Here is a 22264-nt window from a genome sequence, read left to right on the forward strand (position 1 = left end):
CGCGCGCGCGCTCTCTCTCTGTGTCCCTCGCGCGCGCGCGCTCTCTCTCTGTGTCCCTCGCGCGCTTGCTCGAATGTTTTGCAGGATATGTGCAGGGAACTAGAAGTTTGAAAACCATGCTAAGGTCCAGGTTGGAGAAACTCAGCAGATCTGGCATCATCTGTAGAGAGAAAAGCAGAGATAATGTTTCGAATCCAGTGATCCTTCGTTAGAATTGAAGTGAGGAGGTGGGTGAGACAGAGTACGTGCAGATAGTGCCCAGAGAGAGAGAGAAAACAAAAAGGGATAGGCACAATAAATATGAACAGACACAGTGTGATGGGGGCTTTGAAGCAAACAGAGCCTGGCCCAGAAGCAGAGGAGGGTTGTTATTGTGTTGTATCCCTGGAATTGCTCTTCTAACCCTTGCTTTTTCAAAAAGTTTACTCAAGAAGGATGAAGATCTTCTTTGTATTTCCTTTGTGCTTCTGGGAGTGTTGGAGTGTCACGATGGCTCAGTGGTTAGCACTGCTGCCTCACAGCGCAAGGGACCTGGTTTCACTTCCACCTTTGGGTGATTTTCTGTCTGGATTTTGCACATTCTCTCTTTGTCAGCAAGGATTTCTTCTGGGTGCTTCAGTTTCCTCCCACAGTCCAAAGACTTACAGATTAGATGGGTTGGCCAAGGTAAATTGCACGTAGTTTCCAGGGATGTATGCAGGTTAGGTAGGTTAGCCATAGGAAATGCAGACTTAGACGGATAGGGTAAGAGGGTGGGTCTGGGTGGAATACACTTTGGAGAGTCAGTGTGGACCAAATGGGCCAAATGGCCTGCTTTCATACTGTAGGGATTGTATAAAACCAGCAGCAAAGACCAGACGGCCTGAACATTTGACATAAGAACTGCAACTGTTCTTTGATCCTAACCATTGGAGAAACTTTCCACTCCACTTCCATTTTATTTTTGATCTTTTCTTTCTGTCTTTCTCTGCTGCGTTTCACCAGCAGTTTCTGTTTTTGTTTCATATTTCCAGCATCGGCAGTTCTTTGTTTTTATTAATGTCCGGGTTGTTGTGTTACCAGCGAATGGAGTGGAAGGTTTCTCCACTGGTTAGGATCAACGACCATTAGAAGATCTTCTTTCAATGCCTTTGTTGTGGCTTTACTTCGTAGCCGCAATTAAACTGTGACAGTTCAGGTGATCAATGTGTAGGGCTGAGATTGCTGCATCCTGAAGCAGTGGCTTTGAGCATTTGAGTTAGGTATTTTGTGCACATTGGTAAAGATGCAACTCAATTTCTTAATGATGGTGTAGATTCCTGTTCAGGGTGTGAATGACTAAATCTGTGATAGTTTTCACAGAAACACAAGTAGGCCAATCAGCTCTTCAAGTCTGTTCGGCCATTCAGTGAGGTCATGGCTGATCTGTGGCCTGACTCCATATATCTGCTTTTGGCTCATATCCCTTAATGCCATTTTTTAATTAAAAAAAAACTAGCTCATGTTTAAACCTAAGATGTGTTCCAGCATTGACTGCCATTCGTGGACAAAAGTTCCAAACCTGGAATATCTCTGTGTGGGTGTCACAAAGACATGGCTGCAAGGGGATCAGGGCTGGGAATTAAATATCCAAGGATAACAGTTAATTTGCAAGATGGCTGCACTGTTCAAATCTTTCACTGTGTTGTAATTGAAACTGAAGAGTCATTTGGAGGAAAATACTAGTTGTATTTGTGAAGAACAATTCGAGTATGATAGAAGGTTTTTTAATTTAGGAATTTAATTTATTTTTTTCTCAGGAAGGAATGGAGATTTAAGGAGTCCAGGCTTATAATCAGGATCTTAAGCTAGACTATGTATACTGTAAAGCTGCTAATATAGGAAGGCATTATTTAAAGATATTACATTTATAGGAAAGATATTATTAAGCTGGAGAGGGTTCAGAAGAGACTTACCAGGATGTTGCCGGGTATGAAAGTTTTGAGTTATAAAAGAAAAGGTGGATAAGCTGGGACTTCTTTCACTGGAGCCTAGGAGGTTGACAGGTGACCTAATAGAATATTATAAAATAATGAGGGGCATAGATAGAGTTAATGGTAGTCGTCTTTTCCCAAGGATGGAGGATATCAAAACCAGGGGTCACATTTTTAAAGTGAGAGGAGAGAGAATTAAAAAAAGACATGAGGGGCAAATTTTTTACACAGAGGGTAGTTTGCGTATGGAATGAACTTCCTGACGAAGTAGAAGATGTGGGTACAATTACAACATTTAAAAGACATTTAGGTAAGTACATGAATAGGAAAGGTTTCGAGGGATATGGGCCAGGAGGAGGCAGGTGGGACTAGTTTAGTTTGGGATTGTGTTTGGCATGGACTGGTTGGACCGAAGGATCTGTTTCCATGCTGTATGACTCTGATATAGATCCTATTGAAAGGACCAGCATCTGGCAGAGGGAATGGGGTTGCCTTGTTAGCAAGAAATGAAATTAAATTGATAGCAAGAAATGACATCGGTTGGAAGGCGTAGAATCGGTATGGGTAGGGTTGAGGAACCACCAAGATAAAAACGTCCTGATGGGAGTTGTGTACAAGACCCCTAGCAGTAGTCAGGATTTGGGGCAGAAAATAAATCCGAATTTATCGAAGGTATGTGTTACACTAAATATGGGGGATTTCAGTTTGCAGGTGGGCTGGGAAAATCAGGTTGGTTACAGATCCCAAGAAAAGGAATTTGTAGAATGTCTGTGAGATGGTTTTATGGAGCAGCTTGTGGTAGAAAGTCTACTGAGGAACAGCAATTCTGGATTTGGTGATGTGTAATGAGGCAGACTTGATTAGGAAGCTTAAGGTGAAGGGACCCCTAGGGGGCAGTGATTATCATAGAATTCACTCTGCAGTTTGAGAGGAAGCAGCTGAATCAGATGTAATGGTACTACAATTGAGTAAAGGGAACTACAAAGACATGAGGGAGAAGCTGCCCAGAATTGATTGGAAGATGATGAAGCACTAATGGCACAAGTTTCTGGTAGTAATTCAGGAGGCATAATAGAAATTTATCCTAAGGGAGAAGGAACATACTAAGGGGAGGACAAGGCAGCCATGACTGACAAGGGAAGTCAGGGACAGCATAAAAGCAAAAGAAAAAGCATATAATGTATTGAAGATTAGTAGGAAGCCAAAGGATTAGGAAGCCTTTAAAAACAATCAGAAGACAACTAAGAAAGCAATAAGGGAGGAGAAGATGAAATATAAGTGTAAGCTAGCTAGTAATATAAAAGAAAATTTTAAGAGTTTTTTTTAGATATATAAAATGTGAGAGAACATTGAACTGCTGGAAAATGAGACTGGAGAAGTAGTAATGGGGAACAAAGAAATGGCAGAGGAACTGAATAGGTACTTTGCATCAGTTTTCAAGAGATTCGAGGGGCAGTGGTGTGTGTAGTGGTCATTACTAAGGAGAAGGTGCTGGGGAAGCTGAAAGGTCTGAAAGTGGATAAATCACCCAGACTGGATGGACTACACCCTGGGGTTCTGAAGGAGATAGCTGAGGAAATTGTGGAGGCATTCGTGGTGATTTGTCAGAAACCACTGGAATCAGGGAGGGTCCCAGAGGATCTGAAAATGGATAATCTAGCACCCCATTTCGGAAGGAATGGAGGCAGAAGACGAGGTATTATAGACCAGTTAGCCTGACCTCGGTTGTCAGTAAGATTTTGGAATCCATTGTTAAGGTTGAGGTTGCGGAGTAGTAGAGTCATAGACTATTTTCTAAATGGGGAAAGGCTTCAGAAATCGGAAGCGCAAAGGGACTGGGAGTCCTAGTTCATGATTCTGTTATAATTAACATGCAGGTTGAGCTGGCAGTTAGGAAGGCAAATGCAATGTTAGCATTCATTTCAAGAGGGCTAGAATACAACAGCAGGGATGTACTGCTGAGGCACAAGGCTCTGGTCAGGCCATGTTTGGAATATTGTGAGCGGTTTTGGGCCCCGTGTCTAAAGCATGTGCTGGCCTTGGAGGGGGTGCAGAGGTTTGCAAGAATGATCACTGCAATGAAGGGCTTGTCCTGTGAGGAGGGGTTGGGGACTCTAGGTCTATACTTGATGGAGTTTAGAAGGATTGTGGGATCTAATTGAAACTTAAATAATACAAGAGTCCTGGAGAGAGTGGATGTGGAGAAGATGCTTCCACTAGTCAAAGAGACAAGAACCCGAGGGCAAAGCCTCAAAGTGAAGGTTGACCCTTTAGCACTCAAATGAAGAGGAATTTCTTCAGACAGAGGGTAGTTAAACTCATTGCCACACAGGGTTGTGGAGGCCATGCAAATGAGTGCATTTAAGACAGAGATAGATAGGTTCTTGATTAGTTAGGGGATCAAGGGTTACGGGGAGAAGATAGGAGAATGGGGTTGAGAAACCTATCAGCCATGATCAAATGGTGGAGCAGAATCGACGAGTCTAATTTTTCTCTTATATCTTATGATCTCTACTACCCTTTGTGTGCAGAAGTGGTTCTCAATATTTCTCCTGAACACTGTGGCCCTAATGCGCAGACTGTCCCCTATGTGATGATGGCTATGACCAAGCCATGTTTCAGATGGTAGTGGCTGGTTTGTTGATGTGGGTCTCTTGGATCCTGGCCATTTGGACAATATGTATCGGTGTTAACGAAATGTTCTTGTATCTGTTAGGGGGTCTCCCTTGACATGGTCCTGGTTGGCATATTCCATGGACTTGAAGGGTTGGCTTTAGTTGCTCTGGAAAGGAGACTATCGGTCAATTAATTGTGTGCCACACTCAGGACTTTAGTTGTAATTTCTCGCTGGAAAGAGGACACCTGTGAAGGCTGACAGTTTCTGCTCTAGATTAGGAGTTACCATCAAGTAAGAAACTAATAAAGGACATAAAATCTAAAACCTTGTGGGTGTTCGAGATTTGGAATGAAATCAGGGTGGTGAAAAGGGTCTAGGCCCGGAGCGTCAGCCTTTCTGCTCCTGTGATGCTGCTTGGCCTGCTGTGTTCATCCAGCTCTGCACCTTGTTGTCTCGGATTCTCCAGCATCTGCAGTTCCTACTATCTCTGGTGAAAAAATTCAGCAGGTCTGACAGCAGGACCAGGAAAAACTTCCTTGCACAAGGATTTGGAATGTACTTCCTGACAGGGAAATTGATACAGATTCAATAATGGTCTTTAAAAAGAATTTAATATGGACGGAGAACTATAAGGATTTAGGGAGAAACTGGGTTTAACTGGATTTATCTTTAGAAGAATCAATGCAGACTTGATAGACCAAATGGCTGGTTCCTCTGCAGCACTGTTGCATATGATTCTTTGACAACTTTGAACTCTTTATCTTGCGTATTTCCACAGATTTGTACAGTATAAAGCTACTTCTCTTGAGAAACAGCACAAACACGAGTTGTTAACAGAACCAGATCTGGGAGTTGTGATTGACCTCATCAACCCCGATACATACCGGATTGATAACAATGGTAAGGTCAAGGTCTGTCTGCTTCAGCACAATGTTCCGTGTAACTTGGCTGCTTTCGTGATATGTTGATAGGGTTCTGAACTGCTCGTGTCCCTGATCTTCTGTCCCCGCACTTTGTCCTCTGGCTCCCACTCTCTGGCAACAGTCATTCACTATTCTACTTGAGGTTCTTGCACAGAAAGAACTGGAAATGTAAGTAGACCATTCAGCCCCTCAATTCTGCTCTGCTAAATGATGGATCTGCTCATGACCTCAAGTCCATCTTCCTGTCCATGCCCCATAACCATCAACTCCCTTGTTGATCAAAAAATCAGTCCACCTCAGCCTTGAATATATTTAGTGAACCAGCCTCCATTGCTGTCCGAGAAAGAGAATTCCGCAGACTAATGACCTTCTGAGAAGAAAAGAAAAATCCCTACCTTAGTCTTAAAAAGGAGACTCCTAATTTTCAAACACCTCCTGGTTCTAGACTCGCCCATAACAGGAAGTTTCCTCTCCACATTGCCTCGTTAAATCCCCTCAGGATTAATGTTTTAATAAGATCATCTCTCATTCTTCTAAACTCTAATTCCATTTATTTAAACTCTAGACTGCATGTTTAGTAGTGCAAGAAGCATTCTTACAAGCAGATTGCATCCCTTGCCATCTGAAATCTGGGTCTTTCTGTGCCTGCAGGAAACAGGGACCTGATTGTTACCCCAGTGGTTATAAATTTTTCATGATATTCCAAAGAAATCTTTTGGTTGTACGCATGGAAATGTTGCAGCAGCCTGTAAGCTGGTACCACCAGGCTCAGACAGTGTCCAAACTTTTAATTACACCAATTCAGGCAGTGCTAAATTGCAGAGGATTAGACTAACAAAACGATTTAGCGCAGTGGCGATATTTAATAATTCCATTTTCACTTATTATCTTAAGGTCATGTTCCTCGGGAAATGTCATGAGTGTTAGCTAAACAATAGGTGAACTTGAAAAATATTCAGCATTAGCTAGGGAATCTGGATAGCTCTTACTTAGTTCTATTTATAGTAGAAAAAAACATTTTTTCAGTTAGAAATTATCAGATCAAGGCTGTGCTGTTCTTGGACAGACTCGCACCATTCTCAGTCACCCAGCGTAATGTTCAACCTTTAATACCACGCCACTGTTGTCCTGTGCAATTGTGAAATTTGTCTTTGCTGTATATGCGATCATTTAAATTGGAAGCAAATTGGAAGCAGGAGTAGCCACTTGCCCTTCAAGTTTGCTCTGCCATTCAGTAAGATCAAGGCCGATCTGATTACTCCACATTCCTGCTGATCCTGAAGACGTATCACCATCTTGCTTGCCAAGAATCTATCTACTTCTACCTTAGAATGATTCAAAGCTGCAACTTTCAAAGGAAGAGAGTTCCAAGGACACTTGACCCTCTCTGGAAACAAAAATTCTCCTGATCTCTGACTTAAATGGGTGACCCCTTATTTTTAAACATTGACCCTACATTCTAGATTCTCCCACAAAAGGAAACATTCTGTACATCTGCACCCAGTCAAGATCCCTCAGAATCTCTTGTGTTTCAATCAAGTCACCTCTTACTCTTCCAAACTCCGGTTGGCACAAGCCCAGCCTGTGACTTTCCTCATGTGACAGCTTCTGAATTGACTACCAGCAACCAATAAGGAGTGCCATCCCTTTACCCGTCGCATAAGTTTTAGCAAATTTAAGTGCAGCACTTGTTTTCCCTCATTGTTCTGAATGATTTTGTTCCCTGGTATTTGATCAGCACTGCTGTCCTCTGATGGTATCATTTCCTCTCCACAGTCATTCTTGATATTGCAGATGAGAAGCTACTTGAAGAAGAAATTCAGGCACCATCGAGTTCAAAACGGTAAGTGATGAGAGATCCACCTATGGTATTAGCTGGGAGCAACTGGGTGCTAGTTGGCACCGGCCAGGAGTGACTGAGCAGAGACAGTCACCATTGGGTGAAAGTGACAGAGGGGCATGTTCATTGCTGGTTGGGAATGACTGTAGGGGAGTACTGGTTGGAGTTACCAAGGGATGTTAGGCAGTGTTGATTGGACATCAAGACTGTGGGTGTGGGAGAGTAGTGTGGCAGCGTTCGCTGCTGACCAGGGGTGTCCGGGAGTGACCAGGAGACAGCTAGAAGAAATGGAGGCTAGGGAACTCGGGGAAATAAATATTGATGTCTTGAAAACAGTCAACATTACAGAAGAGCTGGAGGTCTTAAAAATCATAAAGGTGGTTAAATCTTTGGGACCTGCTCAAGTGTGTCCCAGGATGTTGTAGGAAGTTAGGGAAGAAATTGTGGGGCCCCTAGTAGAGATGTTTGGATCATCTAAAGCCATGGCTGATGTGCTGGAAGACTGGAGTGTATTCCAATGTTGTGCCTTTATTCAAGAAAGGCTGTAAAGAGAAGCCAGGAAATTATAGACCAGCAAGTCTAACATCAGTGGTGGGTAAATTGTTGGAGAGGATTCTGAGAGATAAGATTTGCATGCATTTGGAGAGGCAAGGACCGATTTGAGTTGGTCAGCATGGCTTTGTGCATGGGAAATCGTGTCTCACAAACTTAATTGAGTTTTTTGAGGATGTAACCAAAAAGAATGATCAGGACAGAACGGTAGATGTCGTCTTCATGGACTTTAGTAAAGCTTTTGACAAGGTTCCGCATGGTAAGCAATTTAGTAAAGTTAGACCATGTGGGATTCAGGGAGAGCTTGCCAGTTGAATACAAAATTGGCTGTATGGTAGGAGATAGAGGGTGGTGGTGGAGGGTTGTTTTTCGGCCTGTGACCAGTGGTGTTCCGCAGGAACCGGTGTTGGGCCCACTTTTGCTTGTTGTCTTTTATAAACAATTTGGACAGTGAAGAAGGTTATCTAAGATCACAAAGAGTTCTTGATCAATTGGGTCAATGGGCTGAGGAGTGGCAGATGGAGTTTAATTTAGATAAACTTGAGGTATTGCATTTTGGTAAAGCACCAGGGGCAGGACTTGTACAGTTAATGGTAGAGCCCTGGGATGTGTGGTCAAACAAAGAGACCTAGGTGTTCAGGTACATAGTTCTTTAAAAATTGCATCAGAAGTAGACAGGGTGGTTAAGAAGCTGGCCTTCATTGCTCAGACCTTTTGAGTTTAGGAGTTGGGACATCATGCTAAGGTTGGACAGGACGTTGGTGAGGTCTGTTCTGGAGTACTGTGTTCAGTTCCGGTCACCCTGCTATAGGAAGGATATTATTAAATTGGAGAGGGGTCAGAAAAGATTTACTAAGATGTTGCTGGGACTAGAGGTTTTGAGTTATAAGGAGAGGCTGGATAGGCTGGGACTTGTTTCACTGGAACGTAGGAGGTTGAGGGGTGACCTTATAGAGGTTTATAAAATCATGAAGGGCACAGATAAAGTGAATAGCAACAGTCTTTTCCCTAGGGTGGGGGGAGTTCAAAACCAGCAGGCATATTTTTAAAGTGCAAGGAGAAAGGTTTAAAACGCAACTGAGGGGGCAACATTTTCACACAGAGAGTGGTTCGTATGTGGAACGAACTGCCAGAGGGAGTAGTGGACACAGTAACAGTTACAACATGTAAAAGACATTTGGATAGGTACATGAATAGGAATGGTTTAGAGGGATATGGGCCATACACGGGCAAGTGGGACTAGTTTAGGTTGGGGAAATTTAGTCTGCATGGATGTGTTTCAGCATATATGTTTCTATGACTCTATAATACTTACTGGCGATAACTGGGGAATTGTCAAACTGGCCAAGAGTAACTGGGAGACAGACAGTGCTGGCCATGAGTGACTGGGGCCAAGTTGGCGCTGGCCAGGAATGAGCAGGGAGACTCTCTGCACTGGCCAGTACTGATCATTGGTGCTAGCTAGGAGTAACCAGGATGGAGGGTCAGTTGAGAGTGACTGGGTTTTGGCGTCATGGGGTTCACCCAGGAATAACCAGGATGAGGTCCTGTGGCCGGTTGTAATTGAGCAGTATTCTCTTCATGGTATAAATTGTGCATCTTTTGATTCAGTTCACAGCAACATGCAAAGGTGGTGCCGTGGATGAGAAAAACTGAATACATCTCCACAGAATTCAACCGATATGGCATCTCCAACGAGAAGCCAGAAGTCAAGTAAGTGACATGGGGCTGTAACTCTTGTAGAGTGTTTGCAAGGGGCATAGGGTTATGTTAACCAGGACTCCCTGGATTGAAGCTTTGCCTTTGCTTACAGTTGACCAAGTGTCAATTAAAATGTTGCCTTTAAATCATTTTAAGGTGAATATAAGGTGGGAAAGCAATGGCCTAGTGGTATTACCTCTAGATTAGATTAATCCAGGGACCCAAGTAATGTTCTGGGGACCTGGGTTCGAATCATGTCGTGGTAGATGGTGGAATTTGAATTCAGTAAAAGGAAACTCTGGAATTAAGAGTCTAAATGATGATCGTGGATCCGTTGCCGATTGTTGGAAAACCCCATCTGTTTCAGTAATGTCCCTTAAGGAAGAAAATCTGTCATCCTCAGCTGGTCTGGCCCACATGTGACTCCAAACCCACAGCAATGCAGTTGACTCTTAACTGCTGTCTGAGCAATTAAGGGTGGACGATAAATACTGGCCTAGCTAGTGACATTGTCATCCTGTAAATGATGTTTTTTTTAAATTAAATTCTCTTTAGTGAGATAGAATCAGAGAACCAGCTGGGGAGGTAATAGACAGAGGTTGAATGTGCTGAACCAGACCAGCTGGTCTTGTGTGGCAGCTTTTCCTTCTAACCAATATTTCCAGTGCCCCCTGGTATCTTTCTGCATAAAGACAAGGAGCCACCCCCTCCGGCAGTTCTATAAGTACCAAATCCAGTTTTGATTTTTGGAAATCACAGCCACTGTGTCACATTCTGAACACGGGATATTTGGGACTGAGTTCAATTCTGAAAATTACCAGGCTGAATGAAGCCTCCTAAAACTGGTTAGCCTGAAGTAGTGTTGTGCCATCGCGCTGCAGAGTATTGTAGTTTTAGTTTAGACCTCCACATTACTTTTTATTGAGAATTGGACAGGAGATGCATGTGGTTACCCTTGATGTTGTTTCTGTGCTTCGGGGTGTAACTTGCACTAGTTCTGTCAATGTCTTATGTTTACCTCTCCCTCCAAAATCAGAATCGGTGTGTCTGTCAAGCAGCAGTTCACAGAGGAGGAGATTTACAAAGACAGAGACAGCCAGATCGCAGCGATTGAAAAGACATTCGTGGATGCGAATAAAGAGGTACTAAAAATCATTCCAACCAATGGGAACAGATCCCATTCCGAAATTAGTTTGGACCACCAATCCCCTGCAACCTGAGGGATGCTGTCATATTGCACCTCCCTGCATCACATCAATTATACCTTCCGGGAGGTTTCCTAAACTCTACCTTAATTCATTTCCTTTATTAGAGGTATACCAAATTATAAGGAATATCCAAACTATTAACTGCAGCAAACTTTTTATTAACAGGCATCTATGGGGCCAGGAGTGCATTGATTGATCAAATACTCCAAATAATCAAGAGGTAATAATCCATGTAAAAATGCACACTAAGTGATAGAAACATGATGCAGGGGATATACACATCACTGCTATACTTACAGCATAAATCACTTAAATAATAATGCAACTTTGCCTTAAATAAAACTTATCGACAGAGATCCTTCTCATTTGCATCCTCAACTGACCAGGCAGCATGGTGGTTCAGTTGTTAGCACTGCTACCTCACAGCATCAGAGACCTGAGTTCAAAGTTTTCAGTATCTCTTTGAAGTGATTTTTCGCAAAAATACAAGAGATAGAATTCAGCCCATCAAGTCTGCTCCACCATTCATTATGATCACCGCTGACTTTGGGTTTCAATTCACATTCCCACTGTCTCCCAAATCACTGGATTCCCTGAGATGTGAAAATATTTGTCTGTCCCAGTGTTAAATATAGTCAATGATGCAGCCTTCATTACCTCTCTGGGATATTCAATTGCAAAGATTTGTAGCGTTTTAAGTGAATGTCATTCTTCTTGTTGTACTCCTTGGGGAAATAAATCACCTGTGAACTTTTTCCTGAGTGAGTGTGACAAATGAACCAACATGGACCAACTTGGGTGGCACGGTGGCTCAGTGGTTAGCACTGCTAACTCTCAGTGCCAGGGGTCCAGGTTCGATTCCACCCTCAGGTGACTCTCTGTGTGGAGTTTGTACATTCTCTCCGTGTCTATGTGGGTTTCCTCCAGGTGCTCCGGTTTCCTCTTACAGTCCAAAGATGTGCAGGTTAGATTGATTAGCCATGGAGAATACGGGGTTACAGGGTTAGGGTTGAGGTTGGGACTGGGTGGTATGCTGTTCAGAGAGGCAGTGTGGACTCAATGTCTGAATAGCCTGCTTCCACACTGTAGGGATTCTATGATTCCACGATGGAAAACTTTTTTTCTTCTTTATTGTGTCATGGGATGTGTCCTTCATGTGTCTCCAGACTCTCAGCAATGTGGTTTACTGGTAATTGCTTTCTGACATGACCAAGCAAACCATGTTATTGTCCTCGGGAGCATGTCTCACTGATTCTTTCTTGAGGGCAGTTAGGGGTAGGGCAATGCTGTGGAAGGCTCAGTGGTTAGCAATGCTGCCTCACAGTGCCTGGGACCCGGGTTCAGTTCCAGCCTTGGGCTACTGTCTGTGTGTCGTTTGCACTCTCTCCCATGTCTTTGTGGTTTTCCGCTGGGTGTTCTGGTTTCTTCCCACAGTCCAAGGATGTGCAAGTTAGGTGGTTTGGCCATGCTGAATTACCCATAGTGTTCAGGGATGTGTAGGTTAGGTGCATTAGCCATGGGAAATGCAGGGTTAAGGGGGTGGGTCTGGGTGGGATGCTGTTCAGAGGGTCGGTGAGGACTCGTTGGACCGAATGGCATGTTTCCACACTGTGGATTCTATAATTCTGTGAATGCTCGGCCTTGCCACTAATACCTGCACCCCATGAACAGATACAGAAGGTGCTACCAAACTGGGTCACAACAGATGGCAGCAGTTGTTGAAGGCAGATCAGGTTAACAGTTCAACTCTAAGTTTCCAATCCTCGGTCCATGGGCTGACATTCTAACTGAGGGCTGGACTGTTCCTTCCAACAGCGGTACAAATATGTTCCCAGGCCATGCAGCCGGAGAGGCGATTTTATTGTTTACTCTATTGTCTCTCTATCTATGTCTCCTAGGTTACTCAACATTACAGCAAGCCTCGGGTTACCCCTGTGGAAGTCATGCCTGTATTTCCTGATTTTAAGGTAAGGGTTGTGGGTATGGTTTTATCAATGGTCATCGCATGATCTTGGAACATTATTATGTCCTGGTGGCCTGTCTCAGTTTGAGACCTTATCCACTTGGTTCTGGCAGAATGGTATGATGGAGAGATGGAGGAAACTATCAGTAGATGCTTATTGGCGTCAGCCATCATCAAGTTTTGAGATTGTTCTCCACATACCAACAGCCAAGTGGCTGCTCTGGGCCGAGGCTGACCACGTAGAATCAACTATGACACAGAAGGAGGCTATTCGGGTCATCGAGTTTGTGCCAGCACTCTGGAGCTAACCTGTTGCTCCCATTCCCTGGCTCTGATCCCAGAGCCTACAAGTTTATTTCTCTCAAGTGCTCATCTAAAGTTCCTTTTGAAATCATCAATTGTCTCCACTCCCACCGCCCTCAGGCGGTAAGGCCCATGTTGCTGCCAGCCGCTACATCAAAAACATCTTTCCCACATCCCCATTCATGACCAGCACCTACTTCCCATAAACTGTTTTCTGTTCAGCAACTCTGAATCCTCTTGTTTTACAAGCCTGAACTTCTCAGATAACTTTCTTGTGAGAAAAATTTTCCTGATTGTCTTCTGAAACTCCGTTTATCTCTCAAAGGCAAGTACTTGAAGCAGTGGCAGACAGGCCTAGAGTTGGAGGCAGTGTGATTAATTTGGATTGTGGCAGGGCTATGAGGAGAGTTCAGAGCAATGGGATTAGTTTGGATTTAATACAGGACTTCGGCAATGGAGCTAAGCAGTCAGATTAATTTGGGATTGATACAAGGCTATTTATGGGTAGTATTTAATTTCGTTAACTCTGTTGCTTGTTAAGCCGCCAACAGTCTGTCTCAGCAACTAAGTTTCCATTTCTTCCCTGATACGAATTTTTTTTCTAAGAAACTCTTGTGAGAAATCCTGCCAATCATGTTTTGAAAATCAGTGTATGCTACATCGTAAGCGCTAGACAAGGAGAGAGCAGTAACAGCATTAGTTTGGGCCAGGCAGTGGCTTAGTGGTATAATCACTAAACTATTCATCCAGAAACTCCGCTAATGTTCTGGTAACCTGGGTTCAAATCCTGACATGGCAGATGGTGGAATTTGAATTTGATAAAGGATCTGAAATTAGGAGTCTGATGACCATAAAACTATTGCCAACTTTTGGGAAAAACCCATCTGATTGACTAATGCCTTTTAGGGAAGGAAATCTGTCATCCTTGCCTGGTCTGGCCTACATGTGAGTCCAGACGGACTGCAATGTGGTTGACTCTTAACTACCCTCTGGGCAGTTAGGGATGGGCAATACATGCTACCTCAACCAGAGAAGCCCACATTCCATGAGTGAATAAAAAAAGTTTGGAAATCCTTTAATAAAGTTTTAAAGGGCCTTTTCTCTATGCTTTACATCTGTGATTCCATTTTGCCACCCTGATATGGTTTATAAACTGCTTGCCCTTAGCTGCTTTTATCACCCACTAACTTGGAGATTCTGCTTTGCATAATTCACCATCGTAGTTTCTCTGCTGAACAAAAGGCTTTGTTTCTTTATCTGCCGTTTGTATTAATCCTCCATGTTTCTCTTCACACCCTGTCCCCACCAAACTGAGATTGTGTTTGAAGTCCTGGAATGGGCTTGAACCCACTGAGTAAAACTGACACTTTGTCTGTCAAGAACATATTGCACTGGAGGTTATGTGATCTGCGACAATATAAATATTTTTGGTTGGTCACTCCCAAGCTGAAGATTTGGGAGCCCAGGGACCTGCTGAAATGTCTGATCAGAACCCCATAGTACTTTATTTCCATCATTCAGAAGTACTAGCAATCCTGCTTTGTTCACTTTGTTCAGGGTTCCTGAACTTTGGCTCAGGACCCCCACTGGTGTTGTGGGATGAGCATTTGAGGTGGCCAGCTGTGGAGCAGAGACTCCAATTTGAGATGAACCCTTTAGATGGGTGTGAGTTTTTTGCTTAACTGTGAGCGGGGTCATATCCAAGTATCTCTGAGACATGATCACTGACACCAACAGAGCCTGCAAAAGGCAGGTGTCTCAGTTGTTTTCTGTGCCTATATCCTTGCTGTTTGAATCTCAACACCTAATTTTCTCTCTAACTTTTAAGTGTGAAGCCTTAAAATGGGTCACAGCAGAACAATTGTTTGAGAAGCACTTTTGTAGAAGATGGTTTCACATCTCTGACTCCTTCTCGTTTCCATAGATGTGGATTAACCCATGTGCACAGGTCATATTCGACTCTGACCCAGCACCCAAAGAGATCACTGGTCCAGGTGCTGTGGAGATGATGTCCCAAGCTATGATCAGGTGAGGCTCTTTGACACACTGATGGTGTAAAAGGAGGGAGCCAGACCATGTCGCATTAATGTATCAAGGCTACAAGTTTCACAAGTTCCAACTGTGAGTTACCTTGTTAAAGCTATTCAATATGCAACAATTGGCTTTCAAAAGGTGGTGGGGCCAGGCTGCAAAACAAAACTGAGAAACCGTTAATGGCCATGAAGAAAAGTGGCATAAAATTAAGGTGGATTGAACAGGTAAAGGCATGAGATGAGTGTAAGCAAGCTTGTTGGGTGAGGTTTATAGGATTCTAAAGAAACTGAACAATGTAAGCAGACTTCACCCAGAACTGTAGAACTAAAGGTTCCAGAGGGCAAATTCAAACACTATCTGCACAAGTGATATTTTGTGAATGGTCCCTCTGTAAAATAGGTTACCTGGTGAGATGGTGGAAACTGTCAGCATTGCTTCATTCAGGTGCAAATCAAATGCAGTTCTTTCAGAACACAGTGTTTTGAAGTAACATGTATGAGGATCAGATAGTGAGCCTGGTGCAGCACATGTCTTGACTTGATTGAGAGAAAAATTGAGAATCATGTGTCTCTGAACTATGAGATGATTCCAGCCAGTAGTTAAGAAGCACAGTCTGTGGGAGGGAGCAAGAACTGCGATGTTGGAGTCAGAGATTACAATGAGTGGAGCTGGAGGAACTGAAGAAGGGTCCAGACCCGAAATGTCAGCTTTCCTGCTCCTCTGATGCTGCCTGGCCTGCTGTGTTCCTCTAGCTCTACACTGTTGTCTGTGGGAGAGAGTTGCCTTTAGCTACCTCCACGAGCTGGGCTGGTTATCTACGGGAGTAGAATCATAGAATCCCTACAGCCCATCAAGTCTATGCTGACCTCCGAAGAGGATCCCACCCAGAGCCACCTCCTACCTGTAACCCTGCATTTCAGGGCTAACCCACTTAACCCGCACATCCCTGAACACTACGGAGCAATTTATCTCGGCCACTCCACCTAAGCTGCACATCTTTGGGCTGTGGGAGGAAACCGGAGTCCCCGGAGGAAACCCACGCAGACAAGGGGAGAATGTGCAAACCCCACACAGACAGTCGCCCAACGTTAGAATCGAACCTGGGTCTTTAGGGAAATCATCAAAAAATTTTAAATAGTGGAAGGTTAAGTCTTGAATCTACAGTCTGCCAGCCAGTACACTTGGAGGAAGCATCAAAAAGAACCTTCATCTTTACAGAGAACTACTCAGCTCAGGGAGCTCAAGGGAGCTGAGAGTGTTCTCCTTGACAGGTAAACACAGCCTGTCCCCCTAACCCCTTTTACCCGATCTGCTGTCCCCTTTAAACCCCTCCCTGTCCTGCATCTCCAACTGTCCCAAAACCCCCACCATCTATCCTGGCCCCATCATCTATCTGCCCCACTTTGTGCCTTTTACCCCTGGTTCTTCCCACGCACCCCCATCACCTCTCCCTCTCCTTTACTTCCCCACCCCTGGCGTGCCTTCTGCCCTCCTCGCCTCTCCTGCCCCTTCTTATTCTCCCACACACACACACACCCCTGTTGCCTCATTCACTCATTTCATCACCTGAAGCTCCTGCCACCTTCAGTCCTCCATGCCCTGCCACCTCCCGTGTTTTTGGAAGGCAGCAGTCAAACATCCCAGTGGTGGCATGAATTATGGTGAAGATTAACTAACAGACCTAATCTTGATGTAAGACAAAAGGAGATGGTCTTGGAACAAGTTATGGAAAGAAAAGGTGTATTCTGAAGAGGTAAATGGTGAATAGCAAAATTATCAACATTAGAACAATGTAGGCAGTGATTATGATTTCTGAATTCTTGACTTCAGCGTTAACTCTGAAAGTTCCTGAGTGGTTCAGGTTGAAATGTAACTGTTTCTGTCTCTCCCCAGAGGTATGATGGATGAGGAAGGAAACCAATTTGTTGCTTACTTCCTGCCAAATGAGGAAACCATAAGGAAACGGAAAAGAGATAATGAGGAATGCATTGACTACATGCCAGAGGATATGTAAGTCAGCTGGTCATTTTGTTTTTGTGCTTAGAATTTACAGTAAAGACCTTACGCTGAATTTCAGCTATAGAATTCTCAAAATGAGGAAATCCCCAAGTATGAAGTGTAGTCTGCACTGATTTGAGCACAGTTTTAGACGGAAGATATTAAAATAAGCAAGTGGCTGATTTAACATTCCCGCATAGCACTGGTTATATGCTAAATAAAACTCCTTCCCCACCATTTTCTACTGTTTAGACAGATATGAAATAATTATTTAAACCTCTGTCTTTTCCTTGTTTCCCACTGTTAATTCCTTCGTCGCACTCTACTGGGGACCAGTAATGCCTTTAGCTACTCTGTTCCTTTAAATATCCTTGTAGCTTTTACTGTCCTTTTACTTTCCTTGCTGGCTTTCTGTCACAATTCAGTTCTTCCCTCATTATTTTTTTGCTGGTAGATTTCTTTGCTGGTTTCTGAAAGTTTCCCCAGTCTTCTGGATTACCACCATACTTTGTAGCATTGTGTGTTTTTCCTTTAATGTCACCCTTAGTTTCCTTTGTTAGCCACAGGTGGTGTATCTTTCCAATAGTGTTTTGTTCTTAATGAAACATATCGTCATTGAAGACTATGCAGTATCTACTTAAATGTCTGCTACTGTCTTTCTACTGTTTTACTTTTAATCTACAAACCCAGTTTACATTAAAGAGCTGTCTTCCTACCTTGGAATTACCTGTATTTAAGTTTAATTTGCCAGTTTGGAGCCATATTTCTCACTCTCAAACTGGATGTGAAATTTACTATGTGGTCTTTAACTCTCCCTGTCTCATTACACATTACCAGGTCCAAAAGTTTGATCCCAGGTGTATTGGTCAAAGTGTTATGATCCGAAGTGATGATACTACTGAGCAAGTCATGTCCCAGAGGGACACCTGACTTAATACACCATAAGTTTTATTTTTGCAATTTTCCTGCATTTCTGTCTCTGAACATATGTACAAGAGGCTGCCAAAGTACTTGGAAAGAGTAAAAGTTATTACCCAAAAAAAAAGCTGTATACATAAAACAATTTAGAACTAACCTATCTTAAGCAGCAAAAACAAAATAAAATCAATTCTTTTTCCCAGCATTACCCAGAAAGATACTCCATCCCAGTGAAGTATCCCACTCCTGTCTTTACCCTTTCATTTCTTGCTTGCAACCTAAGTGTTTCTTTTCACCAACTTTCTGCAGCAGATGTGATTCTCTCCATCTCTCCCTGAGACACACTGACACGGGTTAACTCAATAACGTTTCTCATTGAACTAAAAGGAAGAAAGTTAGGGTTTTTCCCAATTCCTTTGACAGCTTTGAAGCTGCAAAACAGCATATCTGCTGGATGGATCTTCTGAACTGAATCTCCTCTGGCCTCTCCATTTCTCTGTCTCTCTCTCTCTCTCTCTCTCTCTCTATCTTTATCTCTGGGTTGTAAACAGTTGACTTGGTAAACATTTCAGCAAGTATCTCACCAGCTACCTTGTCCACTCATTTTGCTTAAGTCATATGATTTTTAGAGAAATGCTGTTTTTGCCCTTATGTAAATAAACGCATTTCTGACCCTTAAAAAGAACACCTTCACTGTACTAAAAAAGTTACTTTTCTTTAGAACCCAAGTTCCCAAATAATAATATATTTAAATGTTTGTCACTTAAGATACCATTCCAAATGTATCCTTGCATGCAACTTTGAGGCTACCTTTGCCAATTTGGTTTGTTTAATTCATGTGAAAATCATGACTATTGCAGTATATTTCTTACAAATCTCCATTATTTCTTGCTGTGTACTCTGTCCTAGTCTGTAGGTACTATTAAGAGGCCTATATATTACACCTACCAGTATTTTCATTCCTCTGCCATTTCTTATCTCCACTGAAGTTGATTCTACTTTCTGAACCGGTATCATTTTTCACTATTTGTACTGATTCCACTCTTTATTAACAAAGCTACCCAACCTCCTTTTCCTTTTCTCCCGCCCTTCCAAAATGTCATGTATCCTTGAATATCTGTTGCCCAACCTTGATCACCTTGCAACCATTTCTCTATAATGGTTACAGTATAATTCTCATTTATAAAAATTCTTGTATAGGATATTGGTGTCACCTGCAAGGTTGGTATTTGTTGCCTTTGAACTGATTGACTCAATAGGCTATTTCACTAGTTAAGAGTCAACCACATTTCACTGTGGGTCTGGAGTCACATATTAAGATAATAGTTTATGACAATTAACAATGGTTGCCATTAGACTAATTTTTAATTCCAGCTTGCTTAAAATTAATTCAAATTTCATCATCTTCCACAGTGGGATTGAATCTCTCATCCCCAAAACATTAGCCTGGCATTCAGGATTACTAGACCAGTTACACCACAATCTCACACATTCGTTTTTTTCTTTATTCATTCATGGGTTAAGGGCGTCGCTGGCTAGGCAGCATTTATTGCCCATTCCTAATTGTCCAGAGGGCAATTAAGAGTCGACCACATTGCTGTGGGTCTGGAGTCACATGTAGGCCAGACCGGGTAAGGATGACAGTTTCCTTCCCTAATGATTTTTCTAACAGTCGACATGATCATCATTAGAATCTTAATTTCAGATTTTTTTTATTGTATTCAAATACTGTCATACTAACTTTGTAAAAGCACATCTCATGCAAACGCAACCCCTCCATGATTTATTGTAAAGCCTTTTCTGCAACCGCAGTTATATGATTCAGCAGATGACTTGTTCTTGTGGTTAGAGTTCAAAATAAGACTTTACACTGAATTCAAGCAATAAGTATTTTGAAAATGAGGAAATCGTTAAATATAAACCAGGGCTTACATTGATTTGAGCAAACTTTTACGCAGAGGGTGTTGAAATAAGTAAATGGTTGATGGAACCATTCCCAGGCCATGTAAGTTCTCTCTATATTATCCCCAGCTAACACGCAGAGGGCAGGCACAGCATGGAGTTGTTTACACTGTGTGGCGCAAGATGTATGAATGTGAGGTGAGATGACCCTGTGTCCCATACTCAGTGAGTTTCTGTTTTTTTCAGATATGAATATAAAATATCTAGAGAGTATAACTGGAATGTGAAGAACAAAGCCAGTAAAGGATATGAGGAAAACTATTTCTTTATCTTCCGAGATGGAGATGGAGTTTACTACAACGAACTTGAGACCAGGTGAGCTGAGAGCTAGCAATTACACACCGGCAGTGTCACAGCCAGACACTGAGGCAACATCTATCCCAGAGTGCATCAGCTGGCATGAATCGCTGGCACCTTTGTTAATTTATTCACATCTACTTCCCTAGCCACTGCCTCAGAGCCTCATCCTTTACAGAGATCACATAGCCAGAAGGTCCTCATTGAAGGCAACCTGAATTCCTGTTGTCATTCACTCTGACACCCTCCTTTCACTATCTTCATGCACAACAATACCCCCAAACAAATCCACACTTGGCCTTACCAACAACAAGGAGTTGCCCTCTAACCTTGCCAGCTGCAGGAGCCTCCCATTCAAGCTCTCCAATTGCTCTTATCATTTTCCAGTGCTTTTCCCACAGAATGGTACTCTCCTTGCATGGGTTCCACCATAATCTGTTTCGAAATAGGCATCATCTTCCTCTCCCGTGACATGGTTTTTGGCTCCTTCCTGTTCCTCCTTTACACATGTGTTCTCTGTGGCTGTGCGTTAAAGTAATTTCATGTATGAGGCACTGTTCACGTGTAACCCATACCTGCAACTCATCATTGTTGGCGGTCCCTCACAGACGAGGATGACTCTCTTCCACTCTCGGGGTGGTTCCGTAGGTGACTGTCCAGTCCAGCATGGCTTCTGCAGACTCTGCCACACTTGGGGCAGAAGGTGGTCATGGGAAGGGTTGGGTGGGGTGTTGGTATGGCAGCACCCACCTCATGCTGTTTTCACCTGGATTCCGCTCTTTCCTGGCGGCAAGCCTTGAGGTGCTCGACGCCTTCCCAGATGCTTCTCCTCCACTTTGGATGGTCTCGAGCCAGTGTTTCCCAGATGTCGGTGGGAATGCCGCACATCACCAGTGAGGCCTTGAGGATATCACTGAAGTGTTTCCTCTGTCCACCTGGGGCTGGCCTGCCGTTTTGGAGCTGGGAGAAGGGCACCTGCTTGGAGAGTCTCATGTTGGTCATGCAGACGGCATACGCAGCCCAACGCAACCATCTATGGTTGGTTAGTGCCTCAATGCTGGGGATGTTGGCCTGGTCGAGGACGTAGGTGTTAGTGTGTCTGTCTTCCCAGCAGATTCGCAGGATCTTGCGTGGGCAGTGTTGGTACCTGCAACTACCAGCTAGCTGACTGCTTTATCTATTTCCACAGAGTACGTCTGAGCAAGCGGCGTGCAAAGGGAGGTCATGGAGTTCAGTCGAACACCAATGCAGTGCTCGTGGTAAAGCACAGAGACATGAATGAGAAGGAGCTGGAGGCACAGGTGGGTAAAGCTGCTGGCCATTCTGAAGTACAGTCTTAGTTTTGAGATATTTGTAAAGTGTGATCTACTGCTCCCTGCCAATTCCTGCTTGTGGGTCATTTTCACTGATGTGGGTGATGGGAGTGTGCCATTGGGTTTAGTTTTTTGTTCTGGAATCGTTGACCAGCCCAAATCTGATCCAAAAACTGGAGACTGTTTTTCAACCAAAAAATAGACTGGTCATCACAGCATAGTGAACATAGGGAGGATGGAAGTCCGTGAGAAACTGCAGTCTCCATATCTTCAGTAAATGTGGGATTTCTTCCTGATAGGTATGCTCTCCCCACTGGCCTATGACCTTCCATGCACACCACAAGGTATCATTCACCATCTTGTGAAGACTGTGTTGAAATGTGACAAATGGGTGACCCTAATCCTTGAGGCCAGTCTGTCTGCAGCACCCTTCCTATAGAAACATAGAAAATAAGTGCAGGAGTAGGCCATTTGGCCCTTTGAACCTGCACCACCATTCAATATGATCATGATTGATCATGCAATTTTGGTATCTCACTCCCGCTTTCTCTCCATACCCTTTGATACCTTTCGCTACAAGAATCACACCCAACTCCCTCTTGAATGTATTTAGCAAACTGGCCCCAGCAGCTTTCTGTGATAGAGAATTCCACAGGTTCACAACTCTGAGTGAAGAAATTCTT

The 22264-nt window shown here is 43.4% G+C and overlaps 1 protein-coding gene across 1 annotated transcript in view; it reads left to right on the forward strand.

Annotated features, from left to right (window-relative positions):
* Positions 1 to 22264, forward strand: part of paf1 (PAF1 homolog, Paf1/RNA polymerase II complex component) — a 28813-nt gene that overhangs the window by 2084 nt on the left and 4465 nt on the right. Inside the window, exons 2-10 of the mRNA XM_048618236.1 lie at positions 5348 to 5469; positions 7269 to 7335; positions 9496 to 9597; positions 10622 to 10727; positions 12692 to 12760; positions 14984 to 15087; positions 16987 to 17103; positions 20158 to 20286; positions 21458 to 21569. Of these exons, the coding sequence (XP_048474193.1) occupies positions 5348 to 5469; positions 7269 to 7335; positions 9496 to 9597; positions 10622 to 10727; positions 12692 to 12760; positions 14984 to 15087; positions 16987 to 17103; positions 20158 to 20286; positions 21458 to 21569 (928 nt within the window). The remainder of the gene's footprint in view (positions 1 to 5347; positions 5470 to 7268; positions 7336 to 9495; positions 9598 to 10621; positions 10728 to 12691; positions 12761 to 14983; positions 15088 to 16986; positions 17104 to 20157; positions 20287 to 21457; positions 21570 to 22264) is intronic.

Source organism: Rhincodon typus, chromosome 39, assembly GCF_021869965.1.
Source record: "Rhincodon typus isolate 14 chromosome 39, sRhiTyp1.1, whole genome shotgun sequence".
Classification (NCBI taxonomy): domain Eukaryota; kingdom Metazoa; phylum Chordata; class Chondrichthyes; order Orectolobiformes; family Rhincodontidae; genus Rhincodon; species Rhincodon typus.